General features: G+C 35.4%; 1 protein-coding gene across 2 annotated transcripts in view; it reads right to left on the bottom strand.

The window, feature by feature from the left end:
- Positions 1-365: 365 nt before the first annotated feature.
- Positions 366-21,874, bottom strand: part of NDFIP2 (Nedd4 family interacting protein 2) — a 45,347-nt gene continuing 23,838 nt past the window's right edge. Inside the window, exons 4-9 of one of the 2 annotated variants that reach the window (XM_054628006.2) lie at positions 21,742-21,801; positions 18,624-18,711; positions 10,082-10,206; positions 6,987-7,053; positions 3,780-3,885; positions 366-1,915 (exon numbers count right to left, since the gene is read on the bottom strand). In XM_054628006.2, the coding sequence (XP_054483981.1) occupies positions 3,782-3,885; positions 6,987-7,053; positions 10,082-10,206; positions 18,624-18,711; positions 21,742-21,801 (444 nt within the window). In that variant the 3' untranslated portion in view covers positions 366-1,915; positions 3,780-3,781. The remainder of the gene's footprint in view (positions 1,916-3,779; positions 3,886-6,986; positions 7,054-10,081; positions 10,207-18,623; positions 18,712-21,741; positions 21,802-21,874) is intronic. The other variant, XM_054628008.2, reaches the window with a different exon arrangement.

Consider the following 21,874-nt stretch of genomic DNA (forward strand, 5'->3'; position numbering starts at 1 on the left):
AAGGTAGTACACAAAGTATATGTATGAAGCTTCCTATAAAATGCTTGGACCAAACAGAAGTAATTCTACCAGAAGTTGCTACTTAATATGGGAAAATTGATATAGTTGAAAAATAGTGCTAGCTGATTTTGGTAAGCATAGAAAATGAAGAAATATTGCCTGCTTTGCAAGGTTGCATTAACTCTTTATAAGAAATGTCCTCACAGTTTGTTGCCATAAAACATGAAATGAAAAGGAGCAGGGAGGATTGGTTAGTACCTATTTTGCCAAGTAATTTGTCTGTAATTCCATGTTGACGCAAGTACTGTAGTGTACATTTCTCAACATGGAGTACAAAAAAACCCCAAAAAAGCATTAAGTCATAATTAGCAAAACAAAGCAATGCTTTATTATTCGCTTCTTTTTCATCTGGACAATGAATGCAAAAGAACACAGAAACAAATAGAAGTTTAGAAGGAAATCCCAATAGGATATTGAACATAATACTTAACTTTCTTCTTCCATAAAAAGCTGAGAAGTAGAGGTGCCCCTAAACTTTTAGTCACTAACAGTTATCTCTGAAAGATTAGGAAAATGAAAATGTTTACATATGTATATTTTAAACATTAATTATAGATACAAAACTCAATACAGCACTAGCTTAACACAACATAAACCTCACTGTTTTTAACGTTAGTAATAAAAAACCAGAATTGTAATTAAAAAGAAAAATGGAGGAAACTATTTGTACATTTTTCCTCAAAGGTGCAACCAACAGCCAATGTATTTTTGCAACTGAGATTCCAGTTGTACAAAGGACTGAGAGATGTCGTCTTCTATTTAAAGAAGAAGCATAAATTTCACAAACTTTAAAAGAAACTACACGTGCATGAACTGCAGACAGTACCCCTTAAAGAGATGATATTTATAAGAACCTAATGGCATACCTTAAATGAATAAAGGGAGAAGTAAAACACATTTTCTACTTTCAGAGCTTTAAAAGAATTTTTTCCCTTCATAGATTACTTCCCAAATTACCTTGCATTTAAACTTGTTTAATCTTATGAAATGGCAATATATTTATTCTAAACAAGCATTATAAAGTAGTTGTATGATTTTTTTTTTGAGAAGCACTCAATGTGGATGTTTTATTTATAGTGACCTCAAGAATGCAAACCTCCAAAATTACATCTACTACTAACTAAACCTTTAATAGCCAATTAACAAAAAATATCTATATAGCTCTAGGATTAAACAAAATTTAGAGAATATGCTGTTACAAAATATATTTTGACATATTTCCTAAGAAGCAATTAAAACAGTCATTTATGCAGAGTTATTTACAGGGGACTCAAAGTGTATCAGTTTTAGCACAAACCAGTATATTGGGCTGAATTCAATAAAATACTGGCGAATATAAGTTTGTGACAAGGAATTTTGGGGTTTAGTAAACTTAAAAATGTTCTATACAATCATTAGATGAATCTAAATTATACAAAAAACCTGTCTAAACTGGTTAATCTGAATCATTTAATGCATTTCATTGTACTCAGAAGTGCAGATCACCAAGTCAGTGGTACACACAAGGTGTGAAACAAGTTACCACTCAAATCTTTCAGATACAACAAGCGCAGATTAACTGAGTCTGACTGTACCTAATCTATACTTACAGATAGTTTGTTCTTACTTCAATACTATCTTTGTAACAAGCACATATTCAAATGTGCTAAAACAAAAGGCAGCAATTATAAATATTTACTAGAATGACCAGAACTGGTACTTGATCATAAAGCCATCCTGTCATTCATTTTTGAAGCCATATTTTCATTAATTTGTCTTCTGGTTTTAGTAGTCTTCTGTCTTATTAACTTGGAGGGTTAGAGATCATCTGGAAGTTTCACACCAGCATAGGAAAGGAATGTCTGTTCGATGCAGTCTGGAGATAAAGAAAAATTGTACTTGAGTTCATCACCATGATTCACCAGAAGCAGTGTTGCTAAGTGACCAGCAAACCTGAACTGCAAGTAAAACAGCAGCCTCCCTACCCCCCTATGACAGGATGGGAGAAAAACCACAAACATTTTCTGTTATTCTGTTGCGATTTCAGAAGAACACCTGAGAATATTGCAAACTGTAGGGGTGTTATTATTTATTAAAACTTAGAATTAGTGTAGAGGAGTCACTTTAGAGGAGCTTACTCGTCTATGCAAGAACAAGGACACTTAAATGCGATAGCAATTAATTTGAACTTCTTGTTCCAGTACTTAAGATGCTTCAAAAACATAAATATTATATGTGTTCATCTCTCTGAACAACCCACAGACCTTATAAGCCCACAACCCATGCATCTCAGTGGTGCTTACAGGTAAAGAAAAAATTCAAAGCCACTGAACTCTGATAGGACAGCTCATTAACTTCAGTAAGTCCTGGGTTAAACAGTGATTTGTCCCAACACAGAATTTTAACTGCAGAAGAGCAAGGAATCCCAGCCTGCATTATCCTACACTTTCACTTATTCTCTTCAAACTACAGTTCTCAAATACCATTTAGTCCTAACAACTCTTTTTAAAAACAGTATTTTTAAACTTTACTGTACTGAAAGCTTACAGATATTTTCAGTCACATCTACAAATTACAGTACTCTGAAGAGGTTACCACAACGCTAAGAAAAGAAGCCATATCTAACTGTTGCAAAAAGGCAATGCTGCCATGTAGTTGCTAATTTATATTGATTGCTAAAAAGCAATACACATCTCAGTTAATTAAGTTACTGCGCAATTTGGGGGAAAAAAAAGCACATTTAAAAGAAATGTTATGTCACAGTTACATTAACAGATTTTTTTTCATAATCAAGTGCATATTGTATAGCACACATTCATCATTAGCTGTTTTTAAATGTTTGTGCTTGTCTTATATAAAAAGAACCAGGTTTTTTTTCCCCAGTCAAAGAGTGTCTCTGTTTTCAGACTTTGAAAATGTGTTGCAGGTTAATTCAAATTGATCCTGTGATCAATCCTGAAGAAAATTGATAAAAGACTTTTTTTTTTTTTTACAACAAACATAGTTTCTCGGGTATGTCAAAATACAGTCTTTAAGCATTTTTAGTTAAGTGCAGAGCAATGAAAATGCTGCAATACATATTTCTAGGCTAAATTTATCTTGTCATGCAATTTAAATTTAAAAAAAGTTGAATGTAAATAAAGACCCCTGGTTTAAGTTACGTAGTGAAGTCCAATAAATCCACTTAACGGATAAATGGTATTAAAAAAAAAAAGAGTGGATACGTGCCAGACTGATTAGTCAGCTACCTGAAGGATACATAAAGCACATTGTTGCATACACAATAATCATACTTGTACATGACTGTCTTAATCCAGTCATGTAAAGAGAGACAGTACTCAACTATTGTTTGCATGTTCAGACCCATGTCAATCAGATTTAATATGCAGGCAGATTAGTGCTTCCTAACTTGCTGACGACAGGTTGACTACAAAAGCCAGTTTTTCCAGCACAAAGGACAGTATCCTGACAGCAGCAGATACTGTTTCTTAGGAAAAACATGTTCTTCCTAATTTTTGTTGCTGAACTTTCCAGGGCCAACAAGAAGCATTGAGGATGCTTTCAAGTAAGAAACTTCACACATCTCCAAGCCCATGAAGAATATATATACAGTATTTGTGACAGATGTTTAAAAACCATGCAACATCTGCTTCATGACAGGAGTTTGACTATCTATTTCTAATATTTCTTTCTTCTTCATTTTCCTGGGAAAGATAACCACATCACTAAAAATAGCTTACCTTCAGTACAAGAAAAAAAATCTTGTTCTGTGAGCAGCTGCCATGCTTTCAGACATATTTCTGACTTTAAGATAATTAACAAAGCCCCGAAAGAACAAGAGGAGTCCTGGAAGTGTAGAAAATGCACAAAATTAAGTATATTAACATAAATACACACTATCCCACATTATTCTTATTCGCATAATTTTTAAAACCTAGCCTACAAAGTAAACTGAAGTCTTCATTTATCATTCACAAATTCAACAACTAAGTCAGCTTTCATCTTGTGATGCAAGGATTCAATTTTATGAAAGGTTTTCCACAAATTTTAGTGATTTAGACTTCAAGTCTCATCGGCTAAAACTACTGCTTGAAAATACTTACAAAGATGAAAAAAATCCTGAAACATAAAAGAATCTGTTCTGCAAACTCTTTTCAAGTAGAGCTCTCAAAATAAATTACTAGTGTGTTAGAAGAGTACCTGCTTCACAAAATGTACCTTTAGCAATAAGCACAATAAATATACTGTGAGTCAAAAGAGGGAAAAAAAGAAAGTAAGGATTGCTCTAGCAAGAAGCCAGTAATGAATTACAGTAGATTAGGACTTGAGATTTAGCCATCTGTAAAAAAACCACCAGTCCAAGAGGAGGAAGAACAATTGCCAAAGAAAATTACTCAACATATGTCAATATTACAGTTTTTGTCAACTCTAAATTTCAAAATCTTATAAATTATTTACATTTCACTGCATTTGAAAGAATATTTCAACTAAGAGGAAAAAGATGTACACAATAGTCACAGAGAAGTTCCATTTCCAATAATGGCACCTTGAAGATATACGCTTACGTGAATATACACATGTGCGTTAAAACTCCAAAGGTTCAAATGAAAATCTAAACTGAGGTTCTACAAATTCAGGCAAGGATTTAATTTTTTTTTTTCTACATGATGCACTTTTCCTTCCTGCTATCCTGGATGAGCCCTTGATTTTTTCCAATGATCAATTCCTCTCTAAATTATTTTTCTTTATGATTGTTTTAACTTTCCTCAGTAAGATCTTGACTGCAAGTCTGCTACAAAACTTGCTACCCAAAAGCTACCAGAGACAGTCCCCCTTTCAACTGAAGAGAAGTTGAAACAGCAAAATGAGGGCAGGCAGCTCTTTAGGCGCTTGATAGAGTATTTTTGGCATCATACATGTTGGAAAATCAGTCAAAGTTCAACCCATATTTTACATTTCTCTGTTAAAGGAAGAAAGAAAAACCACTCCACTTTCCATTGTGATCCTCAATAAGAAACACTGGCTAACACTTAAATTTGAAATTTAGAATTGTGTCTCTCCAATTTTTTCACTGATACATGATAGCTCTTTGGAAGTAGACCACTTTGCTCTTCCGTGATGCACAAGCAGATTTTTCCAGCTGTTGAAAGAAAGAAAGCAAGCAGAAACGATCGATGAACAGCAGAAGAGAGGAGATGGCAGTAGGTGGGCTGAAGGATGTCAAAGGGCTATGCAAAAGAAAGACTCCAAGTCATTCCCTTCTGGAGAGAAGCTGGACATAGTACTTTGTGTGCTCTAACAAAAGGTTATCCAAAACAACAAAACACAGATCTGGTTGGCAGTGTTCCCATGACATGATAATACTCCTCCATGTCATTGTAAGAAGCTTTTTTAGGTAGACTCCTTCTATGGTCTTCTAGCAATACCATAAAGCCACTTCATCAGTTTAAAAATTTTGTTGGCATACTTCATGCAAAACCTACATAAGACAAGGGAATGCTGACTGCCAGATGCACACTGTATGCCTCAGAGTGCTTTTTATTCCAACTCGTGATTTAAAGAAAAAATAAACCCTCAAACACTTCAGACCAAAAATAAGGCTTTCCCAAATAAAAGTGAGCTACTTCCTGAATATGTGCAAAAGACTAGTAAAAAGAAAAATGACAGCTTTTTCCATAGAGGGAGCACTAGGGGAAGAACACTATTTTTATCCTAATGAAAAAAGGTATCAAACCTCAATTTCAGGCACCACAGGCTTTGTTTTAATTAAAGACTTATCTGGAGATGTTTGTGCCTGCAAAGAGTCATTTCACCTACTTCAATACAATAACCTCAAAAAATACAAAAGCATTCAAGGGACTGATGCTGTGAGCTGTTAAACATTTGCAGGTTTTATGTACATCAAGCAACCAAGTGCACAAGAGCAGAGCAAGGTGGGCATTAGAGAGTCTGATGAATGCCCTTAAACGCTATTAAGAGGCAGATAGAGAAATTTTTAGGTAATGTTGTTTAAGACTTTTGACATTTCTTGCAAGATAAACAGTGAGTCACAGTGAAGATCTCAGAGTTGGTCTTTTTTCTTAACTTACTCAATGCTTCATTCTAACATTTGCTGTTAGCCACTTGAATCAATTGACTCAAAGGGAAGAGTGCCACCTACTGAACCAGCAACAGTTTACCATGCTTCCAGAGCTGGAAACAGAAATTAAAATGCATAGCAGCATTCACTTCTGTAAAAGAAAATCATTCCAGATTCCATATCCAAATTACAAAATCCACAGCTGGAGAAAAGTTATAGTGGTTGGGCTTTGGTATACCTTCGTTAAAAACAAACACAAGAGCAGAAGATGTGCATCAGACTTGAAACACTGGCAGACAGAGCTCTTAAGAGAAAGCTGACATCATGGGACCACTGTGATCAGCAAGCATGAAACCATTCTCTCATCCTACTGAGCAACTGCTGATGCAGTTTGCATTTCAAAGGACTCAAAAAGGACATTTTGTGACCTGTGCACAAGACAGCAGACTCCACCTTCCTGGGTTCGGACACATTTCTTAAAATTTAATACTTGACATATAGGCTTATACATGTAAATACTACTTAATCACATAAGGCCAAAGTTTCATTACACAGTTCTGCACCCCTAGAACAGTAGAAGCAATTTAAAAAGCACAAGTTACAAGTCTCAGTTTTACACATAATCCCTTATGCAGAACAAAATTTTTTGAGCTGAAGGGTATTTGAACAGTCCACAGTTCACACAATAACACCACTATGGTAACCAATAACCTCATGAATAGTATGGAAATAAAAACAAAACACAAAATTATCAGCAGCTAAGGAAAAGCACATAGCTAAACATGTTACAAAACTCTTATTTACAGCTACATGATTCATCTTTGAGTACTTCCACATCAAAACAGAAATGAATTCAACTGCCACTTACCAAGTACAAGAAATATCCACCAAAGCCAGTACTGTCCATTGAAATATCCAGTAAAATAATCTGAAAACTGAAATTCATAGAGGAGGCTTAACTGTAGTAAGATAGATGACTAAGACATATTTAATGCACTATGCAAATAGAGAAAGCATGGAGAAAAGAGCAAGTTAAAATAAATGTATCCTACTAAAATGCAAAACTAATATATGTACAGCAGTCTATTACACAAATAAAACATTTCTATTGTCAGTTGGTTTGCAGCAAAGTAATGAAAAATCTCTAAAAAATACGTGTGTGTACCCATGTAAAATATATATGTATATATGAAAACACCCTTGTATTACTTGCCAGTAATCTGTCATTTTTTATTATAATGAGTCACCACTTGTTGATTTTCCCCTTTTCCCCTCAGTGCCTGCCATCCCAAACACATTACAGCAGCCTGCTGCTTTAGATATTAACACGAAAAGCCACATTAGTTTAATCTTATCAGACAGGGATGTTCTGCTGACCCTACAAAAGGGGAGCTTTTGACCTTCTGTATACCCCCTACTGTTAATCGCTGCCATGAATACCAGCCCCATAAAGACCCCCAACTCATTAAAGTCTTTTCATTTTCAAACCAGCATTCAGTTCCCAGCAGTGAGCTGAACGCAGCTAAATGAACCTTGAAGTGCCATTTCAACTGTTCCTGCGAGTGACCACGGCAGACAGTTTTGTCCTCCCTGTGATGTGGGAGGCAGCTGGAGGGCAGGGTGTGATCGTACTGGAGACAGGTATCTGTGCCTTTACCAGACTCCAGACTTCATGCTTCACTGATAAAAAGGCTAATCAAATGTCTCCAAAACCCCCACAAAAAGTAGAAATGGGGAGATGAGTGAAGAGTTGCCAAAAGGAGTAAAATAACCTACTCAGCAGCTCTGCACACTTCTATACACTTCTACCCTGCTATCATTCATTATGCTTCCTGCATCCTGACTTTTGTGCTTAGTGCTTCCATTTGCCCTTTCTAGGACATTTCAGTATATCAAACAAGAAGTAATGGGAGGGGAAATAAAAAAACCTGAACAAACAAAAGAACCCCCACAAAAACAACAAAACAAAGGAACCCATCAAAAAAACCCCAACCAAACAAAAGATACTGGGCCTCATATACCACCAGATGAAAATCTAAGACATATAAAGAACTGTAGATAAAGGTGGTTTTTTTCTTCAATTAATCCACGTGTTTGTTCCAGAATAAAGCCAGATTATGTGAACTCTTAGTATATAAGAGTATACTTGTATAAGAGTATGAGTATTCATTTTGACCACCAATCAAAGAAAAAAAAGCAAGAAACAGGACTGCTAAGTTGAACTAAAGAATTGCTATTTTACATTATCCATATATAAATACGCAATTCCTAGGATTTTGACAACACATCGACATTGATCCCATCTCACTTGTTAGTCAGTATTTTCAATTCTCTAAACATTTTATGTGTGTGTGCTTATAAATATATATCTATATACATACACACACAGACATATCAAGATACTTTTCCAATAGTTACCATTTCGTTTAATTGAAAAGAAGATTCACTAAAACCAACAATCAAATACTTGCCCATGTGCATTGCTCTCCTCTCCTACTCTCCTTGGGCAGAATCAGCCACGGCTGCAGAATCTCCCCAATAGCAAAATTGTGCTTTTGTTCCCCCTACCCTTCCTTTTCCCCAGTAAAAACTGATACAGATCAAGCATACATGAATTCAGGCTGTCTAGACACTAAAAAGTTTTGTACAGTTGTGTACTACTGACCCTGAGTGAAAAAGGAAGAGCTTGAAAGAAAAGGACAGAACAATTTGGTGCACACAGGCCTGCTTGTGTGTCACCATTAAAATGACTGTCAACATACTCTTCACGAGCTTTCTGCTCTTGTCTCTAGAAAGGGAGACAATAGAGGAACATTATGATCTTCATTATGAAAAACTCCATCCGTGAGGTCTTGGCATTGGCCAGCTCTAATATTTCGTAATTAATAATGGATTACATACAATAATTTAATTATAGTCTAGAATACAGTAATTCTGTGTTCCAAAGGAAGTTTAGCATATATTAATTTGTATATTTGTTTTGAGCACATTTTCCAGCAGAGAGGAATAATGAAACTGACATAATGAGCAATTTCTCACCTCTGTTCAGTATGCCTTAAGGGAAGCTGAAAATATCCCTAATGAACGCATAGCTGAAAAATTTATGTCTTCTCTCTCTATTAAGATATATTCTATCCCAGCCCCTGAATTCCAACAAACACACCAGAATCACATCTGGTCCAGCAGCATTTCCCTGCTCTGAATGAGCAAAAAGGAAATTAAAAAAAAAAACTTCTAAGAAAGATGCTGTACATGTCCAGGAAGGACCATGCAATCTTCCAACAATTTTTTTACTATCATGCTAAGTCTAAATCAAGTTGCTAACACACACACTGAGAAAAAAAATTTAAAAAAAGATTATTGGTGGCAGAACATGAAAGATATCTAAGTTATCCAAGATCTTTTTCTTCATTAAATGGGGCAGGATTTTAAATGTTGTGCCTCACAGCTAAGCCGAATTCAAGTTCAGAAAGCACCATTACATTTCATCTAGCATCCACTTAGCTAAGTAACTTGCATTTGGCTACTGTACCTTTTGGAAAAGTATCTAGTTTTGCAGTGAAAACATCAAGACTCAAGCATTTAATATTGCAAAAATGTGACTAACTTCATATTTAAGTTGGACTTGGTCCCATATGTATCTTACAAGGAATAAAAGAATCAAATACAAGGAAGAAATGCTTTCTTATATTCCTTTCCCAACAGTCTAAGACATCTATAAATCTTTCATGCTTGACACTATAATACCAGTGATATTTTAGGTACTTGCTCCACTTCTGTAGACTTTTAAATACTTGTACAAGGAATGAGTCATTTGGTATTTATTTTACTAGAAATGTGAACATCAAATGCTATGTCAGGTAAAAAAAGAAAAAATACCGGTTTTCAATTCCCTTATTATATCCTTGAATAAATTATGTGTTTGTTGTACAGAGTCTGTATTGTGTGAATCAAGAAACATACCCGTACAATGAGAATCCATTTGATCAGGGAGAGACCAAATCCACAGATTGCACCATACCTTCCAGCTATGGTATTTGTTATACAGAAGGATAAACAAAATCCAATCCAGTTGAAAATAAATGCCACTATAAAATAAAAGAAACAGTAGCTTCTGTTAATCTGTATAGCTAAGCAAACAGACTTCACAGTAATTTCACTTTTAAACTACTAAGGACATGCTTACACAGTCAGTTAATTCTCTTCCGGTAATTCAGGCTTTCAGAGATTGACTTTGAACCCAGACATTGCCCCTGGTATAGTCACTTAATGACAAAGCAAATGGTAAACAGGCTGGAACCTACTACTTTACACTAGAGAAAATTCCAACATAAAAGAAAGTATTATACTGCCATAGACATCTAACCAGATTATACTGGACATGAAAAGTAAATTCACAAAAAGGACTATAACACACAAGATTTGGATTAAAACAAAGAAGAAAAACCCTTTCTGCACCTTTATAACCAAAAATATAGTTACATGCACACATATGTGCATGTATAAAGGCTGCAATGTTTAGCTTTATCAATTTTCGATCTAACAGAATAAAAGTATCCACTCTTGCTCCAAAAACTTAGTGTAGAAACGAAGGTAAGTTGAGAAGCTGATGTTTCATGGGTCTCTTAGATCTGTATTTATGCCTTCTCTTTTAGCTCTATATTCCTAAGACATAAGTAGCCTTGGCAGCTTTACACAGAAGTTAAAAAAATCAATGAACAAAAAGGACATTGAGCATAACTACCACTATTGCTTCAATTAACACTTTTACACAACCCCCAGTTTAACAATTTAAAGTTTCATATCTGCATATGTACTTGGCAACCAGCATCATCATCTGCATTGACTACAGGTTGCATGCATTATATCAGAGTGTGAGAATTCACAATTAGGGGAATGACCCAGCTTAGAAATCAGTGAGGGCATCCAAAAAGAAAGCCACCAAACAGAAGAGATGGAGGAACTGGTAGAGGAAGCTAACTCAGGAATTCTGGAGAGAACATGACAGTGGAAAATTGAAAACATTAGGGAACTCCACAGTAAACACAAGAATCACAGAGGAGGCTAAAGAGGAATGGAAGAGGGGCAGCATGGAACAAAACCCCTGCCAACAAATTCTCAGTGTTTAAAATCCTATGCTTAGCTACATAAAATTCAGACATTAAATCGTCAGAGGAAAAATGAGTCTGTCTCTTCAGTTAAAGTTTGAACACACAACTAGGAACTGAAAATTGCTCAATAGTTTTCTTTAATTAAAGCATTTTTAAATACTATCTATAAAACCCCATTATTTTATACTTTAAAACCTTATTAAAAATTTTCCAATAGTCTGAAAGAAGATGCAACGATATGCTCACAAATGCAAAATCAAGTCTGTGAAACTGCAGCTGGATTCCATGAACTTTAAACACATGGAAGTTCCAAAAGTTTTGGAGGACTTCAAAATAGTCATTTAGTGCAAGTGGGAAAACATCTTGCATTGCTCAGAGGCATGGGTAAAAGATGGTGGCAACAAGAATTCTTACTTGTATACAATTTACTAATCTAAAAGGACCCCAAGAAACAAAAGTAAAATAAACCCAAAACTTTGAGCAGATGCTGATCCAAACTGGCATAAGCAGAGGAAACAAACAAAACCAATCCAACCCCTGCTAAAAACACCCCTATAGAACAATATTGTGACCCCAACATTTACCAATTTTTCCAAGACACATTTACATTTGAGAGAGCCTAGATAAATTGTTTTGATTTCCCTGTTTTAAGCAAGTTCTCCAAAACCACCATCTTTTAACAGTAACAGATTTCAAAAGCTCCTTATTCAATGCATTCTTGGATCCTGCCTCACCATAAGAGCTCACTGCTCTTTCTCCCCACTACTCAAGCTACCAAGGGTGAGTTTGACTATGGTGAGGTATACCTAAAGACAGGTATCTTAAAAAGGACACAAGATTCACATATTTCTAATGGTCTATGAGCACTAGAGAAATTCTCAGAATATGTACAATTTTAATATATTTTTTTAAATTACCTCAACTCATTTGTAAATGCATTATAAAAATCAGAGATTACCCAATCATAAATACAGGAGGGGAAAAAATTTGCTTTTTTATAATTAAAGAGGAGCACTAACAATTTTACCCTACTTTCAACTTGAACTAAAGGAATATTCAAAATAGATTGCATAAGTCACTGTATAAGTATTTGATGGATGTTTAACATCAAGGTATTTGCCCAACTTTTGAAAGTAAAGGCATCAGCATGTTCCAGTCTTGTTCACAGTAGGGTTTTTTTCTCTCTAATCAGTCTGCTGTTCTATCAAGTTACATAAGTAGCTTTTTACAAGCAGAAAAGACAAACCTTATAAAAATTGTAAACTATGCAAGTTCACATATTCCAATAAAACTGAAGTACATACAGAAGAAAAATCTCATTATTTAGGTTTTTATCTGCAACCATTTGCTAGAAAACTTGTACAGTCAGGACCTAATTAAAAAATCTGTGTCTTCAGCAGCACAAGAAAGATGTTACTTCCACTGCTCTAAAACACAGGCAATCAGGGAGATTCTCCCAAACTGCCTTGATGTTGCATCATTTTAACAAACTTAAGAAAGGCAACTATAATGTCTACATGTTTTCCATATTTGCCATTGCTTCTCTCTTACATCCTATGTCCCACCACTATTTTGAAAATCATTCTCCTTGTTTCATTCTGGTTATGAAATACAATATTGACTTTCAGAAATGCATCTTCTGAGCAGACTGCAATTCCCTCCAATTGCTTTTCTCTATGTCAAGATCAGCCTCATTTGCCCATCTGTATATCTTTTTCCATCATGTGCATCCATGTGTATCTTCTGTCAGCCATGCAAGCTCTGAGCTTAACAGCTTACACTGCATCTGGTAAGAGTTGCTGCAGTCAATTCCTGTATAATTCCTGTCTCAACTTATTACTGCAATGAAAGTTCTTCATAATACTCATCCCTATGTTGTCATAGAGAAGCCATAGCACAAGCTCCCCCATCAAGCTGAGGGAGAAAATAGACCAGTGAGGGGAGTGATCAGTAAAAGGAATTATGCACTAATTTCTCTAGAATTACCAACTTCCTTCTCTAGCTACTAGAGACAATTAAGTCGTTGTACAAGCTCCTTGCTGTAATAAATGCTATCCTCCACTACTTTTCTGCATCCACTTACTTTGTGCAATGTAAATGACACTGCTCAGCTGTTCAAGAGATGATCTCATCCATCACAGAACATATGATCTCATCCATCATGGAACATCAGCTTCCATGACATTCCTGCACAGACAATGTACCTGCCATGACACTAATAATGTGCTGTCATAAGGAAAGCCATTCCTAAATGTGAGGGGGAAAAAATCTGGTGAGGTGCTACAACCACATCATGACCCTAAAAAAGAATTCTTAACTTCTGCTTGCCCATTTTCTACATGCAGCCAGATTCTGTGTGCATCCTGTAGATCTCCTCTGCAAATCAAACCACTGTGCAAGATTTGTTTTCTATCCCAAAAGTGCTTACATGCCTACTTGAGCCCAACTTTCAATTACTGTCAACTTTCCATTAACATATTTCAGACATTTAGACTAAACTCATGCTGACTGCACTGGCATCATGATTTCAGTATCTACTTTTAATACTCTAGACCATTCAGAGAAGTGGGACTGATAAAAGTATGGTTTTTGAATTTTGTAATTCCTGAGGTGATTACAAAAGGAAAAAGTCCATATAAATGCAATTCATATAAAAAGAATATAAGCTTTAGCATTATCTCCTCATGACAACAACTATATGGGTGATAATGACCCACATAAGAAATGGGTTTTTGAGAGGAGGGTTGGACTAAATTCTTTTTTAACAGAGTGTTTGTGATGCAATGTAGTCCCTACATTTATACTGTATTTCTCCTCAAGGTTTTCAGTAAAATAACCCCAGCCAAAATACAAAGTACAAGACTTTTGAGTTGTACATATTGAAATACAACAGATGAAACAATAATGACAAGCACATTACATTGTGATTTTTCCTTAGCTGCTCCAGCACTTCACCTGCTGATCTTTTTTACTTAGCTTTCCCCAACTACACACTATTCACTTAAGTTTTTAAGTATCATGAAAAGAAGGCAGTAAAACTGATTTGAAGCTTTATGTTCCAAATTTTAGCCATGAATCAAGCCTGTAAAAAGATTATAATGGCAACTACATATACAAAAAGCAACTAATGCTCAGTTATAGTCTTTACTCCACAATTTGTTTGTTCATTTACTTGCTATTTTAATATATAGCAAACACCAAAGAGCTTAATGCTTTATACCTGGCCTAGACTTACTAAACATACTGCAATAATAAATAATTCATTCCAGGATTTCATGGCACTAGGAATTGTTCTTCCCACTCCTGCATACAATTTGTTCCATTCTTTAACTGGGATATAGATCTTTGCTCCATTCTGAGGGTTCACTTACAGACTGATGATCATCACTGGAAGTGTTGGCTGTCAGCTTCCACAGAAAATAGATAACTTGTTTCCTAAGTAATTAATGTTCAGAAACATTCCTTGACAATTTATTCCTACTTCTTCATTACTCTTGTTACTATGTTTTTCTTACTACCCAACTAGAAGCTTTCTCGTTCCAATTGTTTTGTATTATATCTAACACATACAGAAAAACTGTGTAAGTCAAATTGTTTCTGCAGTAAGAAAGAAGTTAAGTGACTGTGTATGAAGGTCAGTCAGCCTCCCCTAATAACCAGAGAGAAATAAGAACTCAAAACAGTTTCCCTATCTCCCAACATTTAAAATTTTAATGAAGTAACTTCCCCTCAGCTTCTCTTGCATGACTAAGGGAAACCTGCAGAACATTTGTGATATAGACATGCAGAAGTCAGGTTCCTAAAGTTACACAGAGGAAGCCTCCCATGGGAACTTCAACCATGCTTACCACTCCTCAGGAAGCACATACAAGGAGACTGTGCTCACCCTGAACTTGTGCTACAACTCTGCCTTCCAAATTGGGCCCCCTTGAAACCCCCAAATAAGGTATCCCAGCTTGTGTGCAGTTTATTGACTGCTTGAGACAATTAACAGGTTTGAAAACTGTATGAACATTAATTTACAAAACTTTGGTATGGTAATTTTCTGTTCCGGTATAGTGTCTAGGACATTTTGTACATTTGCATTTCCCTATAAAACCAGGTTTTATTGCAGTGAGTTGTATACAGTGCTTAAATAGCCTAGATGTTCAAAAAGATCAGATTTATATATGAGAATTTAAGCTCTGGTTGTACTACTAAACACTTTTCTTCATTTTTATCTCCTTATTAACCTATCTGTGAAGTTCAAATTCATTTTTCCTATGCTGTAGGGACAACCCAAAACTCCCTTACATGGTTTCAAAGAATTCAGATAAGCTCCACAATTCCTCTTGGGGTCCACAGGAAAAAAGGTTGGTTCTAAAGCATTCCTTAAATATAAAGGAAAACCATATAAGCCTTTTAATAATGTCCAAAAGGATCTCCTTCAGATAACATACCAGCATGAGTTTATCAGACATAATTCAAAAGACTTTCACTACAGGCAGATTAGCAGGAAAACCAAACCCTTTGTTCATGACAGTTACTTGCTGTATCACAATAACAGCTGTGTTCAAATTGGGAAGATACAGCTCAGAAATTCCTCCTTTTGGTTGTGCATACAAAAAAAAAAAAAAAAAAAACACTCCGAGAAACTCACCTACTAACTTCCTCTGGCATTCTAGAAAATTTCTACCATGCTGTACAAGGCACTTAAAAATACAAAATAGAAAAAAAACATATGAAGTGGTCCAATATAATTTTTTTCCATTTTGCCTTCATAGCCAAATGAATATTCACTTATATATTAATTTCCCTCAAAATAAGAAACTGACAGACACCGTCCTGACCATTGGAGAGCAGATTCTTAGCTCATCAACATAATCACAGACTAAGGGCAGCACCAATTTCCTGAAACAGGATTTTACCATATATCGGAAATAAAATTTATTGTTTTTCAAAGTTTTTTCACCAAGTTTCTGGATCAAGCCCAAAAATCCAGCTCTTCATGCAAAGAACTTCACTTCTTGAGTGTGTATTGTATTATTCTGTTTCATCCTGCTAAACAGAACAACACTTTATAGCTTAGATGGGAAACAGGTCTGTAACGGGCATGCAGCAGGCTCCTAAAACAGCCAAAACCTCCCAACAAACAGATCTGGCCACTAGATGGCCTGGAGACAGCAATTTTATGCAACGTGGGCAGCTACCACTAGACGGTGAATACATATCACTAAGTGACTGCAATAGGCAGGTAAGCTCAGTATAAAGTTTATTTTGCTACACTTCACTTGCATAAAATGAAATTAAAGAATTCTTACTTATTCTTATACTTAAAGCTACCTGCCCCTGCTTCCATCCCCAAGATCTTCCAATGCTGTACTTGACAGTCAGGGAGGAAGTGGGAGAGCATATCTGGAACAAGACATTTGTTCATTCTCCTTTCACTAGAGAGCAGTTCCTGATACAGTTCTCTTACATTTTACCTATGCCAGGGAGTTTATTTGAAGCTTTCTGTGATCTGCCAACTCTACTTGCATTTAAAGATATCCCACTCTGGGGAAAAACCCAAAAGATAGTCTTATAATAAATTTCATTTTAATTGCTGGTCTCCCGAATCTGCATACATCAACTTCCTGGAGACTTTTATCTCCTTATTCGACAAGCATGAATACACAACCCACACATAAAGTATACCCCCATTATGTTAAGATCATTTTTAATTTAATTCACCAATTTCCTAAGAAAAATTACTAAAAACTAACATTTCAGGTCTATTACTATCTACAACTGGTTTTGTGAACTCCTCATACTATGAGCACAAACAGCAAGTAAAGTTTATCAATTTCCCTGTGTAACCAGTATCCATTATAACCAACACATTCCAATTAAAAACACACTTGCATAAATACCTTACAATGTGTACACACTCATTTTATGCATTTCCTTCATAGGCAAGCAAAGTTTGTAATAAAATAGTCTCAGAACAATCATGAAAAATTATGATCTACAGAGTATTTTTGTCCAATGTTTAAGAGTACTGTTCTGTGCACTCAGACTCAGCTAAATACCTATTTGAAGAGAAGGTTGCCAATTTATCCAAGTACATACTTGCATTTTTGAAGGTGGACACCAGGTTCTGGGAATCCAATTTTGGACATCTGTGACTTAAAGGACTTAAGACATATTAAAGCAAACAATTCCCTTGGCCTCCTAGTGCAGTGCTAATGAAGGCCTGAACCAGAATTTAAAAGGAAGAAGAAGTTCACACAATAAAGGAACAAAATAGGTTAAATACAAAAAGTTATAGAACATAGAAAAGGGAAAAGAAAATAAAGCAAAAATGAAAAATTAAGTCATACCTCCCTTTGACCCCAAGAATATACTTTTTCTATGCTCCAACTACAGAAAGAGGTCAGACTACAAAACTCACTTTGCTACTCTATAAACATCTTTATAGATTTGTTTTGTGAGGCAGACACATATATTTTGATCCCAAGATGCAAACGCCACATCATATACCAACATGAAAAAACCTTCTGTGAAAGCATTGTAACCTGCATCTGCAACTGTTAAAGAGATTGCAAAAAAGATTACAGAAGAACTTCTACAAAACCTAAGGTAAAAGACATAATTGAGGCTTCAGTGGATAATCAATCAGCTTTAATCATGATGAATTCTCAGCAGAACAGGTATATTCTCAACACCAAACTTCCATCCAGGTTGCCAAACATTTATTTCAGAAAGGGAAAAACCCTCAGAAATTCAGAATAAATAAGCAATTGGTAAAACTAACGCAGCTTCCTCGTAGAAACAGCTTCTAGCTGCTAAATCTAACTTTGCTTAATGCAGTACACAAGTTACAAGACATGCACAGTGTACACACAGTACATGACAAAGAGCTACAGGAGGGCTTGTTGAAATCAGAGATTAGCTGAAAACAATGCATTTTTATATAAACAGTGGTTAGTTCAACCTGAAAATGAGCATGGTTGGATTTGTTCCAAAAAATCAATCCATGGCTGTTTAATTCACTACACTAACACCAGCAACTTTTATACAGCACATCACCTCTCTCAATTTTTTTCTAGTTAAAAATCAATTGCCAGATTTCTGTGATCTGATCTTTAATTCAAGTTGGTGGTCTAACCAGAAGATGATAGAATTTCCAGTGCTAGACTTTCAAGCATTTATTATAATTTTGCTTTGTCTCCTTATCTGTGACAGATGCCACCAAAAAAAAGGCAACATATTTGCTGTATCTGGAACAGGAAGTGTTTATATTTGAGCACAGGCAGAAAAATCTGTTCATTACAGTACATTATTGCAATTCATCACAGCTCTCTTTTATATTCCATAGGAAAAAGGCACAATTAATATATACCTCAGTAGGTCTGGGATACAAGATAACTTACTGAAAAATGCCAACATGAAGATGCCATCATTGCCCACTCTAAGCTGATCTGCATCACTGAAATCATCCCGTGGTGGATACTCTTCTTCCTGGATTTACAGGTTAGTGATAATTTAGTGAAAAGTTTAGAATAACTACCTATAGGATAAAGTATTAATCATGTTTCTAAAGCTAGAAGAAAATTGACATTCCTGTAACATGTCCACATAAAGGAAGTTTTAAAAAAATAATTTATAAGTAAAAAACAAATCTTATTTGTTGTTTATATTGACAGAGCCCAAATTTTCTGTAGAAGATATGTACATACTGTCTATTCATCTTAAATGAAGCTAGAATTATTCCAGATTAGTACTTTGACAATGAAAACCAACATACATTTTTTTTAAGGTAACTATCTTGATATGTAGCCAAACTATTAAATATTTTTTTGAAAAGACATCACACAGTATACTCTATACTTTTCCTGCTGGAAAGGTCTTCTAATAATTTCCTTAATATAAAATAAAAGTTATAGCATAAGGTTAGTACCTTAAGTTTAAGTGCTGATGCAACAGCACTGCACTAACCAATTTTATAACCCACAGAAAAACATAAGGAAGGCAAAGAACACCTCCAGGGTCACTAGAGGGCGCGAGCACATTAAAAGTGTCTAAAAGGCTTCCAAACTCAAAAGGCACAGCGCTTGAAGTAAGACAAAAGCAAACAGAGACGTCAGTCAAAACGATCCAAAGATTTCTCCCATTGAGTCAAAATGTTGGACCTTAAAATACTGAAAGTGAGTTCTGCTTTATTTCTCAGCACTCGATTTTGAACAGAACTTGGCAGATATTATATATGCAGTTTTGGGCACAGGTGGAAGATTGCTCCAGCTGTAGACTGGTAAACACAAAAGTTTTCACAATGACAGTTTTCATCAGGCTCTTTAGGAAGTGCTAACACCAATTAAACACCATTTTTAAACTTAAATGAGTAACATCAAAACAATGCAGGATGATACAAGTTAAATAATGTTGTCAGTAGCAGCAGTAAAATGGTCTAAGCAGAAGCACAGGTAATTCTTTTCCTAATTTTTCCTCCTATTACCATAATGTATTGGAACTGACATAAGAAATTTCCAATAAAAATAAATGAAATCAAGAGTGATCAAGGGAAGTTTACTTGGCTGTTTCACCCACAAGCACTTACTACAGAAATAATGTTTATGACTAAAAGGGCACTAAACAAGCACAGTGACCTAAAGCTCTGTCACATGTTCCCCTTTGTCAATAGAGCAAAATAATTTACCAGGGCATGGCAATTAGGTTAAAAATATCCTTGAATGACTGCTGTACCAACTCAGAGCAGTCAGCTTCACCCTTAGTGATACGGCTATGAAATTCCAGCTGTGCTCTGTATTTCAGATTAATTAACCAAGACACTGTATCAGATAACTTTTTTTTAAAAAACACTGCTATTCACACAGACAATTCCAATGGAAGCACAAAAAGCCAGTTAAGCGAGAATTCTAAGGGGCTATAATTCAGCTCCACATGATTTCAGGCATTCCTAAATGGTCATCTTAAGTGACTAAAAAAGCATCAGTTTGTTCAGCTCAACTTTGCTGCAGATACAACACTGATGGAGAGGAAGGGAACGGGAAGGAAAGAAGGGCTGAAAAAGCATGAAAAAAAGAGCCGCATTTGAATGTGTTTATCTCTGAAATGCATGCCATAAAACTTCCGTTTTCATGTCGGACAAAAAAAGCGCATTTTCAATTTTAATTTCACAAGGTCTACAAAACCCATACATAATAATTTTGGACTTTTTAAAAATTGTCTGCTAACTATTGTACTTCATACTGGCATTTCCAAAACAATTAGTGAATTATGCCCCATGTAAAAGCTGCCTCAGAAAAAAGGAAATTTTGCTCAATGACAGTAACAAATTTAGTTGAGGCTTCTCTGATGCTTACACATGTGAGAAACACAGGTCAATAAATACAGCTCAGGAACATGAGATATTTGCAAGAAGCAGATATTTGCAAGAAGCACTGTTGTATTAAGTGCGAACAAGTATTAATTAATCACATTCCATGTCAAAAAGAAAGATTAAAGTGAGTTCTCTTTACTGTCTACAAAAACCAGTGTACAAAAATTATAAGTGTTTAAGAAATTAAATCAGCCTATATCCACATCATTGAGGATTTTGAGGTTTTATGAGCAGTCCTGCAGACAGAAAACACTAACTGACCACTGCTCAAGCCCCACTAATACTGACTGTCTTTCAGTGCTCTCTTTTGATCTGGTTGGTGTCAATTACCCTAGTCTTTCTTCAAAATATAACTGTTTGCCACCATGTATTGAGGAATGAAAACGGGCAATGAAGAACAACTGTCCTCTACGCTGATGCTCAGAGTTAAACAGATTTTTACAAAATGCTTCTATTAGATAGTGACATTTTAATCAATGAGGTCATATATTTTATTTATATTTTTCTTTTGAATGAGAAGAATGTAACACAACACACACATATCTGTAGGATATGTAACACTGTTTCAGTATACCATTGGTTTTTGGCAAATTTAGCCAAATTAAGGAAGATGGACAGCATTCTTGCTTTCGAAATAAGTTGACATCTGTAGGAACAGAAAGTTTACTGCTCCTATGACCAGAGAAACATCTGAACAGCAAATTATATTATCAACATAAATGGCATGTCACAGAGTAATTTCTCTAAACAAAAGAACATCAAATGGTACAGAGCATCTATTGAAGTTGAATCTATTAAACCCCCATAAACTTCAGTGCTCTCTGTAGTACTCTGCAAGAGGAGAACTGCTTTTTCTCCTCAATGTTTTTTAGTTTTTTTTTCCAAACAGAAATCTAGCATGGCATATAGGGAGACAACCATCCTAATAAAGTAAAGAGTGATATAACTCTTCACAATGCAGTGTTTATAGAGAAAAACTTCTGAGGAAAGGGTCAAATTACTTAATAAACCCCATAAATTATACCTTCAGCATACAAACCAATAGGGAGAAATTAATAATGGGGAAAAAAGGCACAATTAACCCCAGAAGCATTTGTTTGCCAGCAGGAAAATTCATAGCAAAGTCTAAACTAGAGAGAACTATACCATACCTCTGGACGACTGAGGAATATTTCATCAAACAGACTCCTAGATTCCCTAAACTGGGCGTGCTAAGCATGTAAAAACAGAAAAACATAAGACAAATGCAACTGAAAAGCATTAAGTAAAAGCCATTCATTGCAA

This window comes from Agelaius phoeniceus, chromosome 2 (assembly GCF_051311805.1).
Source record: "Agelaius phoeniceus isolate bAgePho1 chromosome 2, bAgePho1.hap1, whole genome shotgun sequence".
Lineage (NCBI taxonomy): Eukaryota > Metazoa > Chordata > Aves > Passeriformes > Icteridae > Agelaius > Agelaius phoeniceus.